General features: G+C 35.9%; 2 protein-coding genes across 10 annotated transcripts; one reads left to right on the top strand and one right to left on the bottom strand.

The window, feature by feature from the left end:
- Nucleotides 1–478: 478 nt before the first annotated feature.
- On the top strand, nucleotides 479–17,633 carry LOC104889684 (15-cis-zeta-carotene isomerase, chloroplastic). 9 transcript variants are annotated; one of them, XR_008968526.1, is made up of 10 exons: nucleotides 479–997; nucleotides 2,749–2,895; nucleotides 3,099–3,308; nucleotides 3,957–4,583; nucleotides 8,320–8,544; nucleotides 8,734–9,686; nucleotides 9,780–11,966; nucleotides 13,313–13,445; nucleotides 14,094–14,218; nucleotides 15,681–17,633. XR_008968526.1 is itself a non-coding variant. In XM_010674965.4 (4 exons), the coding sequence occupies exons 1-4, from the start codon at nucleotides 596–598 to the stop codon at nucleotides 4,290–4,292; spliced, it is 1,095 nt and encodes a 364-aa protein (XP_010673267.2). In that variant the 5' UTR covers nucleotides 479–595; the 3' UTR covers nucleotides 4,293–4,759. The 9 variants fall into 9 exon arrangements, 1 of the variants encoding a protein (XP_010673267.2); XR_008968524.1 differs by having other exon boundaries at nucleotides 13,300–13,445; XR_007272082.2 differs by lacking the exon at nucleotides 13,313–13,445 and having other exon boundaries at nucleotides 8,734–9,631; nucleotides 9,733–11,966.
- LOC104889683 (amino acid transporter AVT1H) lies at nucleotides 5,128–7,792 on the bottom strand. Its single transcript, XM_057393207.1, has 3 exons — nucleotides 7,456–7,792; nucleotides 6,490–7,091; nucleotides 5,128–5,984 (listed from the first exon to the last, which is right to left on the bottom strand). Exons 1-3 carry the CDS (start codon nucleotides 7,658–7,660, stop codon nucleotides 5,442–5,444), a joined length of 1,350 nt encoding a protein of 449 aa, XP_057249190.1. The 5' UTR covers nucleotides 7,661–7,792; the 3' UTR covers nucleotides 5,128–5,441.
- Nucleotides 17,634–21,840: the final 4,207 nt, after the last annotated feature.

Below are 21,840 nucleotides of genomic sequence, written 5' to 3'. Positions count from 1 at the left end.
AATTATATTAAAGGCATATATATTGAAGGACGATATTATAAGATCAGATAAAAATTAAAAATATTTTAGAAAATTTTAGCTCCAAATATAAAAACAGCTACTAAATCATACAAGGACACAAGAACCTTAGCCTTTTTTTTATTATTAGAAATGATAATTGATCCGAAGACCAATCCCTGCTATGCTACTAGCCCGCAGGACACACCAGCTCAGAGGCTTCGAGGTGATACTCCACTGAGCTATCACCTTTCCCTCAGAAACCTTAGCCTTTGTTAAACCCGAATTTGATAAACAAACACCCCATCCAAACATTTTTTTCCACCTTTCTTTTATATCCGAAACGCATCGCTCTTTCACTTACATGCACTATCCTCATTATACAAACGTGTGCACCTTCTAATTTGCCGAGTCGACGTGATGGAGCAGTGAATCACTCCCAGTCTCCCACCTCATAGCCTCATCAGAATTGAGGAGCCCAAATGCAATTAGTTATCCAGAAACAAAAGCCCAAATCCTAATTTTGGAGCCAAAATCTCTCACTTACCATTATCATACTCTCTCTCTCTCCTACCAAACAAACTATTTTCATCCATCAATGGCGTCCTCACTTCTACTATCAACCCCATTTCTCTCTCCTCATCAACGAAACCCTAAATCCCCAATTTCCAAACCCTCACTTTCTCTCTCCTCAACCTCAATTTCCCGAAAATTCGCCCTCTCAGAATTCAACCGCACAATTCACTTCACTCCGAAACCTCCATTATCACAACGACGGCGATTTATCGCCGGAAATTCCGTCGGAGATTCCGACGATTTTCTCATCGGAGAAGATTCCGCCACTTTTGAACTTAGCAAGCAGAAGATATCTTCTTGGGTTTACTTTACGTTGATTTTGGGAGTTGTGTTGTTCGCGCTTAATTTTCTTTGGATTGATAATTCTACTGGTTTTGGCAAGTATTTTATTGATGCTCTTGAGAGTATTTTTCAGAGTCCCGAGGTAATTTTCATGTGCTGCTATCAATCTATGTCGAATTTATTACTTCGTCAATGCACAACTTTGACCATTAGTGTATTCAATTATCTATTATTAAAGACTTATAATATTTTTAGAAAAATATGGTCAAAGTAGAGTCGTGAATAGTATAAAAGTCAAAGTCAAGGTGGAGCAATGTATAGGTTGTGATCTTACTCTTGCCTGTGTAGCTTAGTGCCATGTTTGTTCAATAATGATTTTCAACGAATTTTGAGCAATATTGTTGATACTATGCTAAAATGACTAAGATTATACAATATGATGGAAGATAGAGGAAAGTGTTAGCTTGCATTAAGAGGGGGAAAGTAAAGAAGGTAGTTAGGCTAATAGCATAGTGTTTGTGTCCGAGATTATACATGGCATTGGGCTGGGGGTGCCTGAAGCATGGCGCGACCTGGCTTGGTATTATATAGTACTAGTCTTTTATGCACGCGATGCGTGCTTTGATTGTTTGGGTTTATTCTTAATAAATTTCATCAAAATATAATTATAGAAGTGTGATTTATAATTATTGTTATGTAAGCAGCTGTAACATGTAAAGTTTTTAGGAAATGAGATAAACATTTAGGTGTAAAGTTTTGTAGTCAAATTAACTCTGTAATTTTTTTTATTGAGTAACCATTTTTCTCATTATGTCAATTTACTTTGTTAATGGTTATTTAGTTTATTATTGGAATTTTTGACCCATCTTTAAATTAGGAAAGGATATAATTGTACAAAATATGAATATCCAATAAAGTATATATATTTAGCTAAGGATAAAAAAGACATTTCATTGGGGACACCATAGCTCCCCCCTTGGCTTATATAATAGAGATATGCGGCACAACAAGAGGCACATGGTGTATCTGTATTATTGAAAGTATGAACATTCTAATAGGATATACTGGAAGTGTATTTCCGGACAGATTAAAGATATCAGGGCGTATCCCTAGCATTGTGTGGGTTAGGGGAAACGACCTAAATTTGTAGAGAAGGATCCTAGGGGAAGTATTAATGTAACTGGGAATTGGGATGGCAATGTCATAGGGCTACTGGGACTAGAAAGATGATAGCAATAAGATTTTGACTATTTTCAAACGAGGAGGAAAAAGAATAATAAGGAACCGTAGCATAAGGGTCTTTCGGTACCCCTTATCTATGTAATTTTCACTGCCTTGTCAATAATTTGGCATGTAACTTGGTATCTTTATCCAGGTGAAGGCTGTGGAGGTATTGCTCCTATCATGTCCTATTTGAAGTGTGAACATTCTAATAGGAGTCATATAGTTGCATTAATTTAGTTGGACTAGTTTGTACAAGCTTTATTCAACGAGCTTGGTTGCAGCTGAATGTAACTTTGATCACACTAGCCAATTCACTTGAGTTCTTTTTTGAGATCAGGCATTTTTTCTTTTCAAGGAGTCTTGACTCTTCAGGCATCTCATTTTTGCTTGATGAAGAGCGTCATACTCATGTGCTCTCCATTCTAACTCAGTTATAAGCAGGATCCTTTTGAGTAATTTGTGGCTGGTGTGGCAGGTTTTGTTTCTGATATGGAATTTGTATCAACGTGCGGAGATTTTTCAGTTTGAAATATTTGGCTTGTTTTTCTTGGCTATTTTATTAGTTTAATATCCATCATTTAACTTGGTTTTCATATGTTAATGTTGAAAATACCTTCAGCAGCTCATTCTGAGCATCAAAAGCCTGAATCTTTCAATCATCTTATATAGGTTGTGTTGCTGAGCCTTACTGTCATATTTGCTGCTGTTCACAGTGGATTGGCTAGTTTTAGGGCTGTGGGTGAGAAAATTATAGGAGAGCGTGCTTTCCGTGTCCTATTTGCAGGAGTATCTCTTCCACTAGCTGTTAGCACTGTGGTAAGATTTGCCTTTCTTTAATTCATAAGTGTATCTTGATTTGTTTGTTTTTATTTTGTGTTTTTCTTTCTTGATGGTTCAGTTGTTGTAGAAAACTCTATAGCAGTCTTTGCCATTGTGTCTTCTTTGAATCACGAGGCCACCGCTCTATCCAAGAAATTGGTTTATACTATAATCATTGTCTGATTGACTCTCTTTTTCAGGTCTATTTCATTAACCATAGATATGATGGGATACAATTATGGCAGCTTCAAGGTGTTCCTGGAGTACATCAGCTAGTGTGGTTATCTTCATTCATCTCATTCCTTTTCCTCTATCCGTCAACCTTTAATTTGTTAGAAGTAGCAGCTGTTGACAAGCCGAAATTGCATCTTTGGGAAACAGGAATCATGAGAATTACACGCCATCCACAGGTGTATTTCACATTATCAATTGCCTTCTAGGCCTATGAAGTTTATCATTATTCTTTATTTAATTGTATGGGTCATATGCTTTGCTATCAGGTGTTTTGAAATCACTGAAGACGGATTCCTAAACACTTCCTTTTATAGGGCACTACTTTTTAGAATTTTGAGCAGTTGGATACCTGGATGGGGTATAAACTTGATATCTACTTGAGTTTTCTACTGCAAATATGTTATTGCTATCATGCCTTTGTGGCTTCAAAGTGGCTGAATTAAGTTGAGAGATTTTCAAAGATTATGGCGCCATTTCATCTTTTCTTCCTTATAAAATAAAATGATGTGTGTCAAATATAAAGGTTATTACCCAAAAATAAAAAAAATTGGTTATGATGTGGCGAGTGATGGAGAGGGAAATATGCTGTTCCAACAGAAGCTAAACTGATAGGAGGCATTCCAGTGTGGATGCTCTAAAGCCTGCTCTTCAAATATATAAATATATATATTCTTTTTTGGAATTTGAACCAACCCTGCAACTCTGAAGCCTTCCCTCTTCGCCTTCTAATATTCACATCTCGTGATTTTATTCATTTTGCTTTGCATATGGTCTTGAAGAATTGACTAGTTTTCCTTTTTTTCTTTTTTCTTTTTCCCATAAAGATGGTTGGACAGGTAATCTGGTGTCTTGCTCACACAATTTGGATTGGGAACTCTGTGGCAGTTGCCGCCTCCCTTGGCTTGATTGGGCACCATTTATTTGGCGTTTGGAATGGGGATAGACGGTTGGCTTTACGGCATGGGGATGCTTTTGAGATGGTGAAGAAACGGACAAGTATCATTCCATTTGCTGCTATAATTGATGGACGGCAAAGATTACCAAGAGACTATTACAAAGAATTTATCCGGGTCCCATATCTGGCAGTGACTGCAGTCACCCTAGGTGCTTATTTTGCTCACCCACTTATGCAGTCAGCCAGTTTTCGACTCCACTGGTAGGAGCAAACGGGTTTTTATTCAATAAAAACTGATAAGTTCCATGATGTAACCATAAGTTCACCACCAAAGAAAGCATCTAAAGAAAGATTGTTGCTCACTGTAGCTGCCAATACTTCACTCATGCTGTCGATACTTGGTACCACCTTCTTAATCGCATGATGTTCCTTAGTGTGAAAGACTAGCTTGCACAATGGAGAAATGTGTATTGGCATGCACCTGAGTAGATTTGCACATGACAATTTGTAGAAGCATGATGCAGCAACTGTTGGCCTCCTATCGCAGCCTAGGGTGGTGCGTCCTGATTCCCTTTTATTTTCAGTTTTCACACAAAAGAATTGCGCAGGCTTCACATTGTATATTAGTGTACATTTTTTTAAAAAATATTGTCAATATAATTGTGATGGTGGAAGACACTGATCTGAGTGATCTCTATGATTAGCAGAAATAGTAAAATAAATTCCATTGAATTTTGATGTTTGTGTTGTTTTTTGTTCTATCTGTTTTCAGAGGTAGAGAAACCATCTAATAGTTTGTACTTCTGATATAGTGCAGAACTCTATAACAACACATGTGAACGGAGTTATAGCCTATAGGTCATTATTATGTCATATTACATGACATTTTGTTGATTAAGCTTCAGGAATATGCATTGTCTCTTGCTCCATTCTTGCTAGGTTTATCCTCACTAGGTTTGTTTTACCTTATAATAAACGTTCATAGAAAATTAGTATCAAAAAAACGCGAAATAAGGTTTGATAAGGGATACACAAGCTCAATTCATAAATAAATGAAGTTCAATCATGGACAGAAGTTCAGATTTGGAAAATTTATTTTAGATAAGGGCTTTCAGACGAAAATGATGCCTTAATATTATTGCTTCTTTCCAATAATTACACAATAGGATACCTGCCTGAGATGCATTCTCTATCCAACCATTGTTACGATGAGAACTGAATGTTTCAGCTAGATACAACTCTATACTTAGACAAAGTCTCATGGATCCCCTAGCTGTAAATGTTTCTGCTATAATTTCATCAGGTATCACTATTACACATAGGTACCATGCATAGGAAATAGTGAATAATACAAAAACTATCTTCTTTGCTGTTCATGTCATCTGAGATTCCCGAAAGAAAAGGAGCGGCATCCTCATCCTGAACGAGTAGCTGTTGTGATTATTTTTATAAGTGACTTTGAAGATGCAATAGTTCCAGTTATGCTAATAACAGACCCAATTGTGATGATAATCACGTTGAGGAATAACCGAGGTTTGGATATTTCAGTAAGATAAATTTTGGTATAAAAGGTGCAAGGAATAATGATGCATATGCTGATACTGACAAACGAGCCGGTTAGACTAAGAACATGGTGGAAGTACGGCACAGAAAGAGCGAGGGTCAGTATAGTTATAAGAATAATTGAGCCTATGCTACTCCGTATGATTTTCCTTGTCCTGGACTTTTTGAAAGATGAAAGATTGCGCTCGAGTTGGACTGCAAATGGGGCAAACTGGAGTGCATATTTGGTCATAGGTGTCAGCACTGTTGCCCAAAGGGCAATTTTGGTGGCAATGCGATCTTGTGGCATACTGAGCGTGATCTGGGAACTGATGTCTGTCCCAAACATTTTTGCACCCAAGAAGGCCAAGGCTGTGTAGAGCGACATGACTATTGTGAAGCTCACTACAACAACCTGAAAAGAATCAGCATGAAGGAAAGAACATCAGTGGTAGTAGATTAGCAATGTTACATCTTTTTTTCCTTTTCTTTTGGTTGGGGGGGGGGGGGAAGAGAGGGTAAGATCAGACACAACCCAGCCTATCTTAGGTCTCCGGTATAGGATAGGTCGAGCCCAGCATTCATGAATGAGCCCTCACTTCCCCCTTCCCCCTTCCCCAATACCCATTGGGTCCAAGGTGGCATCCTTAACATATCTGCCAACACTAGGGTTTTGCTCTCTTTTCCTGATGTTTAGTTAAGCCAAGTTATATTTACTGATTTTAACTCTATAATTTTTTGAAGTTGAAAAAAACAGGCCTAAGGAAGTGAGGCAGTTGAGGCTCCAACCCCAAATATTGAGACCATAATATGCTCATGTTATCATTGATGTAGAAGCTCATGGGCAAGTGGATTAGTTGTTTTTTGGTCATACTACTGTCATCTTACTGTAATTACATGACATTGACTGTGGAATCTACCTTCATATACTTGGAGGGATCTTTCATGGATGTGTATATGTTGGGAAAAACAACGTGCCCTGCGTAACTATAGGCATAAAGTCCAGATACATGAGGAATTTCGTTTAGGCGTAGAACCGGTATGTTATGGTTTGCCTTCACCACCCCTGATATTGCTGTACTTGTCACTGTAAGAAAGATGAGCGCTGACATGATAATACCACCAGCTGATAGAAAAGCTATTGAAGAGAGGTCTCTGAGCCATAGACTAGGAAGTGTTATGAAAACTGCTATTGTGGTTAGTATCTTCGATTTCTCGAGAATGGGTACCTTAAAAGGAATTCCTGTGAAGACCATATCCAAGTTATCATGAAGTAAAATTGTGTAGGATACAAGGCCCATGAAAATTTCTGTGTAACTAAATATTGCAGCTATGATTTTTCCTTTTGTCCCGAATGCTTGCTGTCCAATGTCAGTAAAGCTTCTTGACTCAGGAATTTTGTTGAGGCATTTACCAATTAGGCAAGCAGTATAAGCACATATCATTCCGAGTCCTAAAAGCAAGAATATTGAAACCCACCCTGCATGTTGCAAGCCGTATGAATTGGATAACTGCCCTAGACCTGTAAAAGATTTTGAAACAAGGAAAAAAATTTCAGTTGTTCTTGAAACATTTTCTGTTTGCTTCTCGATATTATGTGGTTATTTGGTTGGGTTAATGTACATAGGAAATTGAAGCACCTTAGAAGTGAAGATTTCTTCTGTCAATTTGGCTGATAAAGAACACAAGAAGTACAACTTTCTATTCAGTGGAGGAAACTGCTTACCTCCCCAGTCCCCACAGGAATAAGGAAGTTCTGCTTCCTACGTTCAACCAAACAATTTATACAATTCATGAACTTCCTACATCTAACCAAACAATTACTTAGACAGTTAGATATGATGATGATGATTAAAGCATACAAGGAAGTAGCTAATGCGTGTTACCTATTACCATCCCAGTCATGTTGATGATAGACTGAGTGAAAGAGCAACTGCGCTGAACAGGTTGCTTTATGTCTGTACATTCATTACTTTCTGTCTTAAACTTCCCCTCTACATGCTCACACTCGCTCATTTTATTTTCCTCAACACACAACTCACAACTCACACACTCAACGCGTGATATATCATGCCCCATTTTGCTCTCCATGACTTCCGTGCAACTTACTATGCAATTCAGGGGAAGCTAATTTCTGTTCAAGTTTCTGGTTCTCACCCTAAGTGGTATTATTTGCAAATGGGTTTTCGCCTAACATAAGATTCTTAGCTCTCAGAGACTATATGGAGGTAGAGGTGTATATATAGTTCAAAAGGTTTATGTTTCAGGAATCAAGTGATGCAGAAACAAATCTGTTAGCTTCCGAGTGTGTCATGTGTCGTAGATAAGGTGAGAATGAAAGTAATAGTTGTCTGAATTGTGTTCTCTTCCTGACGTGTAAAGAATACACCACGTGTGAAGATTATGACCTATGATATAATAACTGGTCCTGGTGCAGTCAGTCTGACCTAATTTATGGTTGAGATGTGCAATTATAAGCTAGAATCTGACTCAAGGTTAGTGGTAATGGTTGCAATTATGGATACGACTCTAAATGTTTTAATATCTGATTAATGATGGTTTTCATGTTCTGATACCCATGGAAATATCTTTGTAGTACTGTGAGTGATGTTATTTATTCCTGATGCATTGTTTGGTTATATATGGTAACAAAGCTAATTTAGCAGAGGGATAGCTATATAGAGACATGATCTATCTTTATATGACACTTTCTTTCTTGAAATAACCCCAAAAGTGTATGTTGATGACAGGCTGACAGTGATGTTCATCTGATCTGACAATGACCTGGTTGTGCATGAGATTACTATCTATCTTGTTAAGAAGTTGTTAAAATGGAAAGACTTACCTGCATCCATCAACATGAGATTTGGCCAAGCCTATGGAATATGGAATTTTTTTACAAGGCTTGATGTCGATTGTGGACAAGAGAGGACCAAAAAGGTGAAACCTTCTTGCGGGCGAGTTTGCAGTTTCAGGTACTTTTCAATTTTCAGGTGTTCTGGCTGAGTGATGCTATGCTGCCAAATTACTCACGTTAAAATTTTTTTGGATTTCTGTTCATGGACACCATTGTAAAGACATAATATCCTAAAATTAGATGCTGAACTTGTTTTTTTTCAAAAACTTACAAATTGATTGTTGAAACATTGCTGTGTTCTTTGTAGGCTGCTCAGTTCGATGATGGTTGTTTTGGGTTGATATGTTGGTTAATGGTGCTTCTTTTCCTTTAATTGCTTATCTAATGAGCTGCTGAAGTTCAAGATGTTAACTGTAATTATAAGGGTAACTTAAACTATATTAACTAATAAGGGTAACTTTTAAACAAAAAGTAGGGACTTTAACTCTAATGGGTGTGACTTAACAAAACATATTCAACACTAAATATAATAAGGGTAACTTATCAACGAAAATCGGTTACTTTTAACTCAGTCTCTAATAAGTGTAACTTAGAAAAACATAATCATGACTTTTAACTATAACGAGGGTAAACATAATGAGGGTGAATCCAGTTTTGAGCATAGTGTTGTTACTAAGTTGATTTTCTATCCTATATTGTATTGGTACAGAGTACAGACTTCATTGATTTGTTTTGAGAGTTGTTTCTAAGTTCTTGGTACGCATAACTTTTTTGGGCTTATATGAAAAAATATTGCCATCACAAAACAATACACATAATACACAACAGTTACATTCAAATTCTTACAAAGAAATATAGTCATGCTGGTAGCTGAACAAGTACTGAAAGAGTGTGGGGGAGCTACCGCGGTTAATTAAGGTCATGGCGAAGATGCTTAGAAATAAATCAAATGAAGATACATGGCTGAGAATATTGTCAAAGTTGCAATCACCATCTGATCATTAGCTGCAGCCCACGAAAGAAGTGTTCGATGTTTTCAGAGTAGTAGTGTATAATGAATCAGATGACATCCTTAAACGTGACCATGAGATTTGCCAAGACTATTTGATCGAGTATTGGAAAGCCAAAGATCTGATTAGTAATGCGCACATGTTTCCAAGGACACGGAAAGAAGGACGAAATTTGAATGTAACTGGTTATTGCTGGTAAGACCAAATGGCAGTCAGTATAGCAAATCTAGATAGTAACTGGTTATTGCTGGTAAGACCAAATGACAAGCTAAGTACCCTTATGTTGAACAATGCAGATGTGTTTGAGTGATTTATCTGATATGCTGTAACCTGCAACCTGCAGTATATACCTGCAAATCCTGAATGTGGTAAGGTCTCCACATTGTTTACGAGCAAGATCACATCTTGAGATACAGTGGAATCGAATTGCACTTGTGATTGCTAAAGAAGTAGCTACACCGCCAATGGATGCATATAGCGGAATTCAGATCCTTCATTTTAACCATTGGTGCTCAACTGCTCATGTTGTAAATCATCTTTGTCAGATAGACATCTCCAACTGCTCAGCTAAACGACATCTTAAGCATTCGGATGGTACAGACATTTGATTTAATCAAGCTTGTGCTTAAGCGAGTTTGTGCATTAGAGATGGTCAGAAATGTTCTCAGCTTACTACCCAAATGTGCTAAATGTTATCAGCTAAGAACAAGTATTTACTATCAAAATGTGGAGACTATCCATTTATGATTACCCTAAAATACTTGTTCTAGTTGATGTTGAATGACAATATTCTCTTACTAAAAATAAACGGAGTCTTATTAGAGCTAATTTTATATATCGAAGCTAAGGCAAGTACGTCTTTTGGGGTTCGATTAGAGTCATAAACTCGCCAAAAGGAGAAGATGGAGTTGAAAGTGTTTGAAAATAGATAGTTTTCAAATCTACACAAGAAATTATGAATAAAGAAGTTGTTCAAAAACAAAGAATTTAGAATTCGGTGTGTCCTAATAATTTGAAAGCACTGACTTTATAAAATGATGCAAAACAAACCAGCAAGCCAAACTAGTATTTATTAGATATAATCGTTATTGCTTTATTTTAAGGATTTTTTGTCCCAAACTACCTTTAACTTTCAAGTTTTTGCGAGAAACTACCTTATAAAAAAATTGTTGTCATAAACTACCTTACTTTACAATTTTGTTGTTGACAGCTACCTTATGCGGTTTCCGGCGTTAACTTTTGTTTTTTCAGTTCAAAATTGTGGGAAAAAAAAATTACCCTTGTGGGAATTGAGGAGGGTGATTGTTTCAATTTTAGTTTAAGTAGAAGAGGAATTTAATGGTGGATTGGTGGTATAAAGTGTCACATAGATATGAGGGAGAGAGCGCGCGCACACCGGAAAATGAGGAAATTAGGGTGAGGAAAATTGAAAAAAGGGTTTGAAGAGGTCAAGTGATATAATGTGACAATAAAAAGCGGAAAAAACAAAAGTCAACGTCGGAAATCGGCCTAAGGTAGTTGTCAACAACAAAATGGTAAAAGTAAGGTAGTTTGGGACAACAATTTTTTTATAAGGTAATTTCTCGCAAAAACATAAAAGTTAAAGGTAGTTTGGGACAAAAAACCCTTATTTTAATTAAATTTCCTCCAAAATGAGCCCCTTTCTTTTATGTGTCCTATGAGGTTGCTCCTCTTAACAACCCCAAGGCCATGCTTCCACCAGAATAGAGATAATCAATAAGGCAATGAATGTATTATAACCTTCATCATTAAAGCTTGAATCCTCGTAACCGATGAGGAAGTTAAGTTACAAGTAGAAGAAAAAACATTTATGAATTTCACTCGTTGCCTTATCGATCGAGCTTGCCCAGGGTGCAGGCTAACGGACGAAAGCTCTGACTAACGTTTCAATCCCGATCGGGTGAGTTTCATATTTATTATATTTTATCTTTACTCTAATAGAGAGCCCACTATAAACACAATGGGCCGACCCACTTAATTTTAACCCGAAAAAAGAGCAAAATTGAAATATGTTTAGGGAGATTGCTAGCATAGACAATTTGGCACGTTCTATTCCAAGAAATGATTCATCGAAAAATTGAGTTACAAATAATATGAACACATTAAAATCTAGTCGTACATACAACCCTTCTTGGGAATACTTTTTTTGACCCAACTTTTCCTTGGCTCATTCTAGGCACAAGCCATAAGGCCTGCTGTATTTCAAGCTCTCTATTTTATTATTTTGGGTAATTCTTAAGTTTTCGCGTACTTAAACTTAAGGTGCGTTCTCTTCACCATAATCCGAGCCCGGAATTGTTTCGAACCCGGGCTTCGGTGTCGGGTTGGTAACCATTCAGGTAGCTTAGCTATGATTTAGAAACAATAACGCCCTCCGCAAGGCGCAAACCATTATTTTTTAGTCGACGTTTTTCAAATTCATTGGACTTGTTCACAGTTGAAAGGCGTAACCCTGACAAGGAATGGTGGTTAAAACAGAGAAGATTACTTTTGCTACTGAGCAAAGTAGGTATGTTTTAACTTAAATTCTTGAGTTCAAGTTTTCATTTTTGGGTTTCATCATCTTTACAGTTATGATATTGTTGGTAAGAAATTCCACACTTAATTCTGGGTGTTAGACTTAGTTTGGATAATAACTTATATGTCTTCAGCAAATTAAATTCATGTCATTTTGTCTCTTTTTGCTTTTATTAAGTGGCAAAAAGACGTGGGTTTTTATAGTCTAAGCTATTTTTGTATTCACTGATGGCTAGATATGAAAGATGAATGTGATGCAATAGAAAAGATAGTAAGGTTAAGATGGCATTGTTGTCTTTCAAGTTAAGTTGTGAACATTCATGGATGAACAACCATATTTTTGTCGAACATTGCAACTGGGAGTCATGAGTCTTTTAGTTCAACTAACCATCTTGAATTTCAATGATGTTGAAACCCTTTTCAAGTGCTTTTGTTTGTGCTAGAATTTGTGGTTGTGTCGAAGTTTTCGTTGTGATTTGTTTTGGTATCTACTACATATTTTATTACTCTAAGAACAACACTTGATGTTTCAGAATTATGAAACAAAAATTATGATATATAAGCTGGAAAAAAAAGACATTTGGGTACTCTTTTGTATTGGAATTATGTAACTCCTGGGCATATGTCTCCAATCTATCTACATTTTGAGATGATAGAGTGCTGTGGTTGTTGCTGTTTGAGCCAATGTTACTCAAACATGGATTGAGTGTCTACTCGGTGTCCAAGTGTCCGACTCGGCTATTTTGTAGAAGAAAGTCAAGTTTTTAGTTTAAAATGAAGTATCCAAGTAAAGTATCGTGTCGGACACGACACAACACCACCTTTTTTAGGTAAATGAAGGTGTTGGAGTAACACTGGTTTGAGCTAGAGCTATTGATAGATTGCAACATCATACAACATTATATTTGTTGTCAATCCTCGTTAATAAGATTCTGATGCGCGTCGCTTTCTCTTTATTTGAGTTGATCTACATGCAAAGAACTGGGTCCTCAACTGACTTGTTTTTTGCCATACAATTCACATTTGACAGACACAACCTTCCTTCAATATATGGGATATGCTACTAATTTAATTATACTCTTGTTCATTAGAAAACAACATGCAATGCTAGGAGTTCAATGATTTTTGCTTTAAAATAGTTTCTGTCGCATTCCGTTGGAATTATGAAATATATATGCTCTGTTGTGACCTGAAGTTAATGAATATTATCCTTGTTAACATTTGGTAGTTGTGAATTGAACTTGAGTAGCCCTTAGGTGAATGTATTGTAAATCATCTGAATTTATGTAAGTTTAATTTTTGTGAAACCTTTTTCTTGTCTAAAGTTCAAACAAACAGGACGATGATTTGTTGGCATGTGATGTCTTTGAGTGTTCATCTATCGTTCAAGCTAGCTGTTTGTAATCACTGGATGCCATGGATGTTTGTAGAGTTTCTACTAACACTAATATCAGGAGGATCTTGAGCCAATGTATGGCCTTTATTGTTGTTAAAGCTGTTTTATTAAGTTTCTTGATTTTAATTTTTTACCCTTTAGAATATTATCAGTTATTGCCTTGATGATTGTACATTCGTAATGAAAGAATTGATACTCTTCCTGTCCACCAGGTTCTTGACAGAGTTTAGAAAGAGAAACGGAGAAAGCTGATATATTTTTCATCTGGTTTCTTTGATATAATTAGGAAGCAAAGAATTATTGGTTGAACACTTGTGTCTTTCATCTTTGTTCTAGGAGTAGTTATTGAATTCTTCTTTGGCAGAGGGTTGGGAACATAATGAACATAACCTGTTCTTCTTTTCTCTTGGAGAAACAAGAGATTGTTTTGTGAAAAAACATGCAGCTGGGAATGGATTTTCTTTCTATTTTTCCTTTCCTTTGGTGGTGGTGATGAGGGCCGTGTGTGTGTGTGTGTGTGTGTGTGTGTGTGTGTGTGTGTGTGTGTGTGTGTGTGTGTGTGTGGTTATGGTTGGTGGGTTATTGGAAGGAGGGTTCCAGTCTTAGTAAACTACTTGTCTAGTTCTTTAGCATGCATATTTGTCTTTCTTCCACCTTTTTTGTGTGATACAATGCATATTAATCTGTAGTTCTTTTGGTAACTAGCTTTATCTGATTCTTCAGCCACAGAAGGTGGCCTTGCCCGGAGCAGGGTGGTGTAGAAAAGACATGGAGGGAAAATCAGAAGGCTATCTACAATGAAATTGATATTCTAAGCCTAAAAAACCAGTTTGATACAGTTTTACCAGGTTGCTTTTATATTCCTGTGGACTGTTTGATGAATTCTTTTTCTAGTTGACAGCATATTGTTTCATGAATTTAGTGAGTAGCACACATATCTGTTCAGAAAACCTTGCTTTATGAGTTGGATTAGGAATGTTAACATTCTCAAAAAGAACGAATAGCAGATGCTTGTGTTTGTTTGAGGGATGGGTTCTTGCTCTATCATAGTAATTCACTTTCATGATAGGGTGCTTCTGAAATCTTATTCGAAAATCGGATTTTGATATGATAAGACTTAGGGTTAATAGGGTATCATACTTTTTACAACAGATGTTTGGGCGAAGCATATCTATGCTCTATCATAGTATTTCACTTGTGACAGAGCTAAGTTTATGCATCTGCACTTACTGAAAAATTGTTGATTTCCCCAAATACAAGAGAAAATATAATTTAACTTGGACAAGGATTGCTATTCTAATAATAGTGAAAGGGATTTTTTCCCCCACTCTTGAGTTGTCCTATTTATGACGTCTACCATTATGGACTTGGAATCATTTGACCTCATTCTGCAAGGGTATAAAACTAGTGTCTAGCGTCTCTATTGGGGTAATATGCAGTAATAGATGACAATGACGGAATGTTTTCTGTCACGTCCTTCTTTCTTATATGTTATGTGGCTGCAGGACAAGCAAGAAACTAGTTGTTTTTATACACGTGAGCCATCATAAATGGTTAATAGCCTGAACTAATTGCACATGCTTCAAATATATTGTAAATGGATGTTGTTCGGAAGTACTTTTCAGTAAATTTCTTATGGTAAATGGTTGTTTATAGCCTTGGATAGTATGAAAGAGTCAAGCACAAAACGGTCATGCACATCAATAGCACAAAACGCTCATGCACATCAATAGACCACTATAACATATTGGGAGTACAATAGACACTTACAGTTAATATAACATATTGCAAGTAAGCTTACTTTTATATATAGTTAAGTGGGCATACCAACGTTCCTTATTATGGCATGGATCCAACTGGCTCGTACTTATGGTGTGATACTGTGATTTTGGTCTATTTCGAGTACTCGTCATTTTATCGTCTTGTTGGCATTTTGCCAAATTTTCTTTCCTATATTGTGGTCCAACCGACAAGCGTGTATTCAGCTATTTTTTCAGCCACTGTTGAAAACTTGACTTTTTATTTTTTGTTATTGCTTAGTCCAACATTTCAATCACGGTTTCCTGTCTTGTAATATGTGGTTATATGCAACCATTCTTGTCAATCTCCAGTCATTTTAGCAATCTGATCCAAATTTCTTTCATGGATGCGACCTATAGCTCTTGGTTTTTGGTGATTTCTGGTTGTGGACCAGACTCATGTTGCAGCATCATTTAAGAACGTTGTCATCTTCTTTGTGTATTGTTTAGTATGTTTTTCCATGTCTGTGATGATATTTTGAAAACGGACTTTTCATTATATTTTGTGTAGCTTCTGAACTGTCGCACTCAAAATTTTGGCTGCTATCCTTACATACATAAAAGAGATGGCGTAAAGCTTCACACCTTCACTGTTTGAAGCTCAGTAAGCTTCACCTTGGGATACCACGCGTGCCTTTATTTTTTTTTGGGTCTTCAATATTGCTTTGCTTGTTAAGGAGTGTCCTATTCTCAATTCATTTTCATATAAATCTCATTAGACTAATCATTTTAGATATTATGAAGCTGTCCTTGGTCTTTTTTGTTTTGGTGTCCTCATATGTTTTGGATGATTCGTGCTGCATGCCTGCTATGGAGTTAATGTTTTATAGATTTCATTGGACAGAGTTCTCAATACGTCTCTATGACTGGTACTTTTCTGTTTTTCCTGCTATATGGCCCTGATTCTTAATGGTTTTTTGTTGCTGTATGGCTAGATAAAGACGTCTATTTTGAATTCAGGGTAAAATATAGCTGTCAGTTAGGGAATATCTCTCTGCACTTGCACCCTTGACAGTTGATAATAATTGTACTTTCCTGCAACTATGAAAATTCTCTTATCCTGCACCAGCTCTCTGCTATTTTTTTTCGCATGTTGCATTAGTTGACAGGAAGATGATTCTTAGACATCTTTAAAGTTCTATCATCTATTTAATGGGAAGGGTACAATTACCCTCTATAGATAACATTCTGCGAGAAACGGATCCGTCTTCTCGTAACGCTTTGACTTGGAAGATGTGAACCTCTCGGTCTCTAATATCTATCTGCTCACTTGTACAGTGGACACATGCTCTAAAAACAATACATGTTGTCCTTGACTAAACTTTGCCAAAACATATAGACATAATTTTTTTCCAGTCATTTATTTGTCTAAGAGCTTGTGTTTATCTAGGGTGTCACTTTGAGTTTTGGTACTTCAGAGGTGTTTTTTTAATGATAAGGATAATGACCATGAGTCCATGACCAGACCCCTGTTTTATACGGTTTCTTGGTCCAGTATTTGCGGGTTAGACACTTGGGAGCAGTGGGAAAAGGATCAGGGATCCCTACCTCCAACTTGTTCCAATCACCTTCAGTTGGCGAGATTCAGACCCCATACCGTTCATATGTGAGGTAAGAGTGTTAACAAGTGAACCAAACCAAAAGCTTACTGTAATTTACAGTGATTTGGGATGATGATATATGTGAAACCTAAAGCTTACTGTAATTTACCTAAATTAGCTGTTACTTGTTTGGCAGTAATTATTTTTCTGCTGATGCTTTGTTTCTACAACTCAGTTTTTTCATCTGTTCAATCTGATAAGTGTTTTATTGCCTTTTATGTCTTTTATGGTAGGGTACACAGGCTTCTTTGCCTCCTAGAAATATTGACTAGAGGCACTGAACCATGCCAAGCCATGCTATTGGGTTGCTTTCAAGTTTCGTCCGTGTACGAATCTCTGGTTGTCCTACACCGCGATTGTGTGGCAGTAAATTAATCATCTTTAACTTGTTAAAGGTCATTAAAGAGTTTTCGATAGATTAAGAGCGTGTATGACAACAACCTTGTAGGTAGATTTTAAAGATTTGAGCAAGTCGAAACACTACTGTCAAAAGACCAACTCAACCAAAAGCTTAAATTGATGGTTGAGGCCATGTTGGCTCCGATACCATGTCAAAGGACCAACTCAACCAAAAGCTTAAGCTGATGGTTGAAGCCCAGGAATAGATCTATACTCTATCAACTACTAAAGATGAAAATGGTGTTTGCTCAACGATATCGAATTCAATGTAGCGACTTGTTAAGAAGAAAGCTCCAAACTTTTCTTGTAAAGAATTCTAAATATGTAAAGATATTGATCCAGGGAAGCTAGTTGGTGATCTAGTTTCTTCAATCTTCCATTTTGGATAGAGTATTACTGTATTATCCAAAATTTGTCATGTTCTTTTGCCATTTTATTGGAAGAGATTTTGAGTTCACCTGTGATTTTGCTTGTTGATATTGTTGTTCCCCAAACACAGCTTCATTTTAATTATTGAATTGAACATGCTGATAACCAGAGATTATTGGAGCATATTTGTAATGAGGCCAAATTTCCAGCCTATACTTTTGATTATTTATCAACGTGGTCTTGCTTCCTAAAGAGTAGAAACAGGGAAAAAAAGGAAAAATAGCCTAAGAAAATGGTGACCACAAATTTTCATGCATGATTTCTTTCCATTCCTGAATAGATCGAATTGTCAAAGAACTTGGACCCGCAGTCTCTCTCTCACATTATATCCTCTATCAGTAGACAGTAGGGCTGCTCAGAGTGCGGTCTGGACTACACCAAACCGCAATCCAAACCTTTTTTTCGCGGTTTGGGTTGGTTTGCGGTTTTAAAATCGCGGTTTGGGTTATGATTTCAAGCAAACCACGGTTTACGATTTGCGTTTTAATTTTTGTAAATCGAAACCGCACTGTAAACAACAATTTTATATGATTTTTTTTTTAAAAAATTAAATAAACTTGACAAGGTGGTATACAAGTATACAACTGAAAAAAGAAGCTTGAGGTAAAGAACTTGGACACTTTTGATAAATTATTATTTAAGTTTAATTATGAAATCAACTTCATATTTAATTATAAAAAAAAAATCAACTTCATATTTATTTGGACTCTTTATTTTTATTAACAATTTGGTTTTACTCTTAGATTACAAAATTAATGTCGCTTAAACCGCAAACCAAACCGCACCAAACCGTTTTGCACGGTCTGATTTGGGTTGGTTTGGGCAACAGTGCGGTGCGGTTTGAATTGGAAAAATGTCAAACCATATATTTGCGGCTTGGGTTAGGTTACATCCCAAATCGCACCAACCCAAACCGCAAACACCCCTAGTAGAAAGTACAGACATGATTAGTGATATCGCTTTTAATATCACATCTTAAGTGCTAGAGATCAAACTTTATGGGATTTATTTGAGGTATTCGCTTTATCCCCTTTAAGTGAGCCAACCTCCTTCATTTTACGTAAAAAAAATAAAAATATATAGTTATCAGAGTATATTTCTACGAACGTACAATCTATAATGAAAGAACGTAATATTGTGCTTTTGTTCGAACGCTATGAAACATGGTGGTCACCTCTAATAAAATTTTGATGATAGACATGCATGTACAAAGACGTTACTCAAATTGGATTGAAATTATTAGTAAGTTCACTGTCCCACACTCCCACTTTAATTCATTGGGTGAACACTTCAAAACAAGAAAGATCTCTATTCCATTTTGAATTTTAATATCATATTTTTATAAATTAGGATACTATAAAATGATGTGTCAAAAATAACTCGATTGCATCACCGAATTTATGCGTGCAATTAGATAATCAAACTAATTTTTAGCCCCGGGTTATACCCTGAATAATTATATCTTTCATTTATTAATATTTACTTTGAAATAATAACATCAAGTATCACTTGGTTTAGTGGTTAAAATATTAGTATATACGCTTGTGATCTTGGAATCGAATCTTACATAATGCATTTTCTATTTTTTTAATATATGTGGATTACACAACTCCAAGCGAAGGCACCACGTGGCATCGTTCCTTGCTTAGGAACGCCTTTTGATATATTAGTATAGATTTTGACACTAATAGATCCTACCAAAATGTCATGTGATTATCTTTAAATGATTAACCTATAATAGTTACAGTAACCATGAATTAAAATATAACTCCCAACTCATAAACTTACCTCCTAGGTAACCCAAATTAGATGCCTTCTTGACGCCTCTAATTAAATAGACAGAGTAAGTATGTTTTCGGAAACGGAAGTAAAACTGGTTGTAACTAGTTTCGTATAACCGAAACCAACTCTTGAAAATTAGAAATTGACGAGAAAAACAAGGGCCAATCATTTAATCGATTTCATATTTAGAACCAAATACCCCATCTATTTTCGACCCTAACAAAATAGTAGCATATAAACAAGAATGTACCATTTCAACCCAATTTCAAGTGGTTGTTAGGTGTAGTTGTAACTTGTAACTATACCTTTCACCTTTGTTTTATATGAGCAATGAATTACAATGGTCCATGAGCAATGAAATTCAACACTTTTAGTGTTTGAGGAATAACGGGAAGACCGATTGTGAAAAAGGGACGCATGTTTTGATCTTGGGAGGCTTTCCTTTGATAAATGTTGAACTTCCATATCATTAGTTTATACTCCATCCGTTTCCTAAAGATCTTCCCACTTACTGTTCCTACAGATACCAAGGAAAATCAAGTTGTGTGGGGCATGGTGTGAGTAAAGTAGGAGAGAGAAAGGGGTTAAGATAAATAAACAAATATAAAGGGTGTTATAGAGAGAGAAAGGGAGTAAAATTAAATTAATAATGTAATGGTGGACCATATGATAGTGACATGAGAGGGTAAATAGGGAAATTCGTTTTGCCAAATAAGGAATAAAGCAAAATAGGGAAGATCTTTTGGAAACACCCTTAAACGGAAAGAGGGAAGATCTTTAGGAAACGGAGGGAGTATTTCACTATTACGTTTTCACTATTGACTAGTTTTTAGGTTTGGGTTATGCCTCTGATAATTATATCTTTTATTTATTAATATTTGGGTTATGCTATATGCAACCCTTATGATTGCATATAAGATATTAATAACATTGCTTAAAGTAAAAATTACTTGTAAATTTATGACAAAAGTTTGCATTAATCTATGTAATAAATGATCAGTTAATACCTTCTTTCTTTTTTTTCTTTTTTTTTTCATTTTTAGCTTCTTATATGCAGCGCTTAGTACTGCATCTAGCTTTTTCCTTAACATTTTATTTCAAAATGATAACATCAAGTATCACTTGGTTTAGTGAAAAAGACTTTAGTATGCTTATGATCACGGGGACGAATCTGTACAATGCTTTTTCACATCACTAAAGTATCAAATAAAACTAGTAAAAGCCAAATTGCCTTAGTCAATTTATACTTTATTTTTTAAAAAAATAATTGACTCAAAAGTCTATCTCTATTAAGGTAATAAAAAGTCTTAAAATTTAGAATGATTCCACTGAGTTATCACATCTTCCTCGTCAATTCATGTTATAGATAGGCACCTATCGAGCCATTAGAACTTTTGTGAGAGGTATTAGTAGAAGTATGTAGATAGGCACCCATCAATCCATGACAACTTTCGACAAAAGAAGATTGGTCTAACTCTAACCTTTAGTACTTGGAGTTATCTTATAATAATCATGACTTTTAAAAGAGTACTAATATAAACCAAATTGCATGTAAATGTCACGTTCATCATCGTGAGGTACCATGAAGCGTAGTTATCCTTCACTAATTAGTAATTATACTCCCAACAACTTTACAACAAAGTCTTCAACACTGGGGTAGCCTTATTCAATTATCAAGAGTTTAGATTGCAACTACTAGTTAATCAGAAATTGCCTTTTAAAGGCTTTTCGAGGGGACCATAACCTACACATGATGAAATCAATTCCAACTGTTACCAAAATTTTATTAAATTTTAGGGTGTATTTGATAATTGGTCCGAATATCAACCCTTGTTATAATACTACCCTAGATGTTAGTACAAGGCTCAACAACACATAAGTAATAGGGCTGTTCAAAAATATCCGATCCGAAATTTCGGATATCGTATCCGATTTTAAGATTTTGGATCGGATATCCGGAAAAAAATCGGATTTTCAGATCGGAAATTTTTCAAAAACGTCAACGGCGGCCCGATTTGAAAATACGGTGATCCGATCCGAAATTTTCTCATCGCAATTCCTCCGATTCGAAATTTTCGGATCGGATATCCAACATTGAACAACCCTAATAAGTAAACGCCCCAACATATTATTGAGAAGAAGATTTAAAATCTGGGCAATGTCCTGGAATTCGGGATGGTACTAAGGAAATGAAAGAAAAGAATTTTTTTATAAAAATGTTTTCACTTCCAAATCAACTAACCATAATCTTAAACATTATGGTACTATTATAGTCAATACTCAACATAACTAACACACCTTTTTATTCCTATTCCATCTTTTCCTTCTTTTAGAGAAAACTAATACACATTGATGTTAACTCTTATACCCATCTACCATTACTTGTCCCACATCACATCATTTCAACCAATTTTTTTTTTTTTTATCAAAAAAAAACCAAACCATGCCCCATTTCTCCTT

The sequence above is a fragment of the Beta vulgaris genome, chromosome 3 (genome assembly GCF_026745355.1).
Source record: "Beta vulgaris subsp. vulgaris cultivar EL10 chromosome 3, EL10.2, whole genome shotgun sequence".
Taxonomy (NCBI): domain Eukaryota; kingdom Viridiplantae; phylum Streptophyta; class Magnoliopsida; order Caryophyllales; family Amaranthaceae; genus Beta; species Beta vulgaris.
This window is presented reverse-complemented; position numbering and strand designations above follow the sequence as displayed.

Excerpts from the sequence above, each read along its gene's own strand:
- LOC104889684 (XM_010674965.4), top strand. The coding sequence starts at position 596 with ATGGCGTCCTCACTTCTACTATCAACCCCATTTCTCTCTCCTCATCAA. Across the intron at positions 2,896-3,098 it reads CACTAGCTGTTAGCACTGTG|GTCTATTTCATTAACCATAG; the intron begins GTAAGATTTGCC and ends TCTCTTTTTCAG. Across the intron at positions 3,309-3,956 it reads GAATTACACGCCATCCACAG|ATGGTTGGACAGGTAATCTG; the intron begins GTGTATTTCACA and ends TTTCCCATAAAG.
- LOC104889683 (XM_057393207.1), bottom strand. The coding sequence starts at position 7,660 with ATGGAGAGCAAAATGGGGCATGATATATCACGCGTTGAGTGTGTGAGT. Across the intron at positions 7,092-7,455 it reads CATGACTGGGATGGTAATAG|GTCTAGGGCAGTTATCCAAT; the intron begins GTAACACGCATT and ends AATCTTTTACAG. Across the intron at positions 5,985-6,489 it reads ATCCCTCCAAGTATATGAAG|GTTGTTGTAGTGAGCTTCAC; the intron begins GTAGATTCCACA and ends GATTCTTTTCAG.